Raw genomic sequence first — 4,187 nt, forward strand, 5'->3', positions numbered from 1 at the left:
CTACATGCCTAAATGCACTGAGTTGCCGCCATGTGATTGGCTGATTAGAAATTAAGTGTTAACGAGCAGTTGGACAGGTGTACCTAATAAAGTGGCCAGTGAGTGTATATATATATATGACTGAAAAATACGACCCAAACAGAAAATAGATATGTACGCAGCACCAGGAGAGACTAGATTACAATTTTTTGCACTCCTAGAGACTTCAAGTACACACCTAAATGTATTTAAGGGCTAAAAAAGTAAATTTAGCATGATATAGCCCCCTTAAAGTAAGGGTGCAGAGCTCAGAGTAGAGCCGCTGCTCCTCTGCATTGAAAAGAATCAGGTGAGGTTGTTTGAGGATCTGATTCGGATGCTTCCTGATGGAGAAGGCACACCCCACTTTTATATATCCATGTATAAATGGTTTTATTTTATTGTTTTCAGGAAACTCTAATGGTCTGAGCAGAACAAAGATAGTAGAGAAACATCCCATTTGTCGACCCCCGGTCAGGCCTCCTGAACCCCCCAACAGGTCCCCAACTCCGCAGAAGCTCCCTGTTGAAGCCGGCAGTGAGGCCACGCCCACATCTTAGTAAGTGCTTCTACTAAATTCTCTGGCTTCATGATGTTTGGTCTGAGAATGCTTAGAGAAACATGTTAGTACGAAAACCAATAAATTCCTCAGTTAAGACAATTTTGGAGTTCTTACTTTTAACAGAATCCAATCATGGTTTGTTCGTTTTGGCCAAGTTATTCTAAGATAACAATTTTAAAAGACTTAATATGATGTCAGCAATAATTAAACCTGCCTGAAATCTACATTTTTTAGAAGTGGAATAATAAAACTTGTCATGTTTCTTTACTGGAGGTTTGTCGTTTTCTGTTTTTCCCCTACCTCATCGTGTAAAACCAACATGCCACTATCATTTATTTATGCCTTTATTTGCAGCGTTGCATCAAAGGCCAAGTTTTTTGAGAATGCCTCCAAACAAGTTGGCAGGTGAGAACTTTTCAACAACTTTGCTCTGTTTGATGTTTTCTCACCACCCTTTCTAATCAGACGCATGTGTGTTTTTAATAATGGTATCATAAATATCAGTTGAACACCATGAGAGTGTGAAAATGATTTCAGAGTTTATTACATGCATCAGCAGTTCTTATTATTTAAATCACCTAACTATGTGAAAAAATGCAAACTGCTGTGAGTGGAGACAGTTTTGCGTGCGTATGGCTATTTATTAGGACATTAAATCCACCTTTACTCAAGTTGTTTAGATCTTTAGACTCCCATGTGATAAAACTGCAGCGTGTGTGTTGCTTTTATGTCCCGGTGGGCCTTTAACCTGATTGCACACCAACCTCTGGGGATGTTCTGTGACCGTAGAGACCAGGATGAGTTCTCCAGGTTCATTTCACTAAATGCAAGATAAAATTAGGTTTATCTCAAGATGAGCGGTATTTTGAGAAGATTGACGTGAGCTTGTCAAATGTTGCATCACTCCCCCACATCCTGACTGTGTTGTCTTATGTATACTGTATGCTCTCTTACTCTTGGCCTCTTTGGAGTTTTTCCTCGTGATGCTGTGGAGCGTCTGTCACGAGGAAACCGTCACATCTGCTCTTTTACGATTTGCATGGCTGAGCCTGGTTCAGACCCCCGCTGTCAGCCTGATGCAGGCGTCAATGAAAGGCTGCAGATAAACAGCTTGACTTTTATTGAAATGAGCTTGTTGTTTTTGTTGTTAACATTGTTTTTTTTTGCCCCTCTTAATTTTAGTGCATCACCCTCACCGCAATCATCAGTATTGACAAATGTGAAAAAAGAGGTGAGATTTTTGGTAGAATTTCCAAGAAATTTGATTCGACGCTGCTTGGTGCACTTCCACCATAGACTGCATGTAAACCTGACGCTCAGAACGCGTTTGGTGTGAACGCAGCATTCTTGCTTCATCCTTTTTCACAGAATGATTTGAAACAATAAACAGAAAACAGATTTATTTAATGTCATTACTAAAACATTCCTTGCTTTTTGTTTCCATAGAACTGAATGTAAAGAAAATGTCAGCAGATGACATCATGTGACCTGAACACGCATTGCTGTTGGCCGAACATGAAGCTGGAAGGAGTCGGCGCTGATGAACTCAGACGTGACCAGAGGAAAAAGTTCTCAGCAGAACTGAACGGATTTGTTTGGTTCTGGTCGAATAGAAGAACTGTGTCGCAGAGCGCCACAGACGCACAACAATGAATGATTTTAAAACAGATTCTGTTTGTTTTACAAACCTGTTGAGTTACAGTACTTTACTACATTTTATAATGGTTTGAAATCATTTTAATTAGTTTTGGCCAATTTAATTTGAGTAAACTAACTGCTGTACTCGTTCTAACGTGTACCTGTTGTGACTGGCCCAAAGAAAACTAACTGATTCACTGACTTCTTTCAGTTCAAATGTTTGCAAATATAAGCTATTACTTTAGAAATCAATTTCTTAAATTTTAAAGAATTATAGTTACAACTAAAAGCATAAAAGCTATTGTCTCAATTTACCTCCAGTATGGTATGGTTTTCAACAACAAAACTAACTGCACTAAAAAAAGGCACTAAGATAATTATTTTTGTTTTATAAATCAAAGCATCGTTGAAGGAATGCATATTGCTCACTGCCTTGGACGCCAAAATCTTCAACAAAGATGTCTCAAAGTCTGACAGAGCTCAGAGCAAGTGATGCGGATGACTCTCAGATACTACAGCACCAACCATTATCTGTAAAACAGACTGAATTATAGTCATTTCTGTGTTTTCTAAGATTGTTTAGTTGTGGCAACATGCTTGGGTTGACTAAGAAGTTAATCAGATGAAAATATGATATTTTGCTAACAGGCAAACACACACACAGGTCACTGACCCTTTTACTGTGATGTGTAAAATCAGACACCAACTGTTTTTTATTGACTTTTACATTCAATCCTACTTTTAAATGAGCTGCATCTGAGTATCCTATGATTCATTGCACCATAAGCAAACTAAACAGAAAAATGAAGATTGTGTAGTTTAGAAATTAAGATCAAAGTATTTTGAAATTTGTTTAAAAGCTTTGCTGGTGAAAATTTTGTTGCAATGAGATGTTAAATTTGATGCAATTACAAGCACTGCTACTGGAGCTAAATTCTTAATGTGTTTTTTTATTTATTTACACGAAGCATTTTTTAATTATTACCTGATGCATCTCAATAATCCAGGTAGAGTAGGTCTCTGTAAGGGTACTTGCTGAAAATGTTTCTCCAACTCCTGAAGAAGTCTCTTAAAGAAGAGATTAAATGTTTTCAACAAAGAAGACACTGTCCAGAGGACCTACTCAATTATTATTATTATTTTTAATTATACAACAAATTTTGTGATGCATACCTTCAGTGAAAAGATACATAAATACATCTTCCATTGCATTTTAAGTCTGAAGCCACGTGCTACAAAATGTAACACCATGGTAATGGGGTGGTCACACAATCGTACGTCATTTGAAGACCAGACCATCTCATTTCACAGCAGTTTTATGCAGCCTACCTCTGTGGCCGCAGTCTACGTGGGCTGCAGCCCCTGAAATGAGACAAAGTCTTTTTGTGCATTAGTAACTAAACCTGTCAGTGACAACCTTTCATTGCAGTGGGCGATAACTTAATATTGATTTGCTGTTAAAAATATTTGTTATACAGTAAATTGTAACTCACTAGTTGCTTCTCCTTGTTTACTTTTTAACAAAATGCAGAAGATTTTCAGCTTGAATTCCAGTTTTTGTTGCTGGAACTTGCATAAAAATGTAACTTCTTACTTGATGGGGGTATGTCAGCTTGTAGAAGCAAGTCGTTGTCACAGTTTGTGTCGATCTGTTGCAGCTTAAAAAGGAATGATTGTGATCACAGAAGCAGCTTAATGTTTGTTACAGTTTGTGAAAATAACACTCCAGTGTTTTGGTTTTACTTTTTTGTTCTTAATGTTATGTTTTTGTTTCTTTCTTTCACTCAACTTGTAAATTGCCATTTTTTGTTGCCTTTTTTTAAAGAAAGGGAAATAAAAATGAAAAGAAATATTACAACTTAGTGTTTTTTGTTTTTACGCAAGTCACAAAACAGCTTAAGTTCATAATGTGGAGCTGAATCCACCCATTTCATATACTCTCATCCTATGAAGCACTTTAATTTTTTTT

At 37.1% G+C, this 4,187-nt stretch overlaps 1 protein-coding gene across 1 annotated transcript in view; it reads left to right on the plus strand.

The window, feature by feature from the left end:
- The window catches only part of ophn1 (oligophrenin 1), a 28,543-nt gene extending 24,792 nt beyond the window's left edge, over positions 1-3,751 (plus strand). Inside the window, exons 21-24 of the mRNA XM_014006775.1 lie at positions 430-577; positions 935-985; positions 1,763-1,811; positions 2,027-3,751. Coding sequence (XP_013862229.1) covers positions 430-577; positions 935-985; positions 1,763-1,811; positions 2,027-2,032 — 254 coding nt within the window. The 3' untranslated portion in view covers positions 2,033-3,751. The remainder of the gene's footprint in view (positions 1-429; positions 578-934; positions 986-1,762; positions 1,812-2,026) is intronic.
- The last annotated feature ends 436 nt before the right edge of the window (positions 3,752-4,187 follow it).

The sequence above is a fragment of the Austrofundulus limnaeus genome, unplaced genomic scaffold (assembly GCF_001266775.1).
Source record: "Austrofundulus limnaeus strain Quisiro unplaced genomic scaffold, Austrofundulus_limnaeus-1.0 Scaffold37, whole genome shotgun sequence".
Classification (NCBI taxonomy): Eukaryota; Metazoa; Chordata; class Actinopteri; order Cyprinodontiformes; family Rivulidae; genus Austrofundulus; species Austrofundulus limnaeus.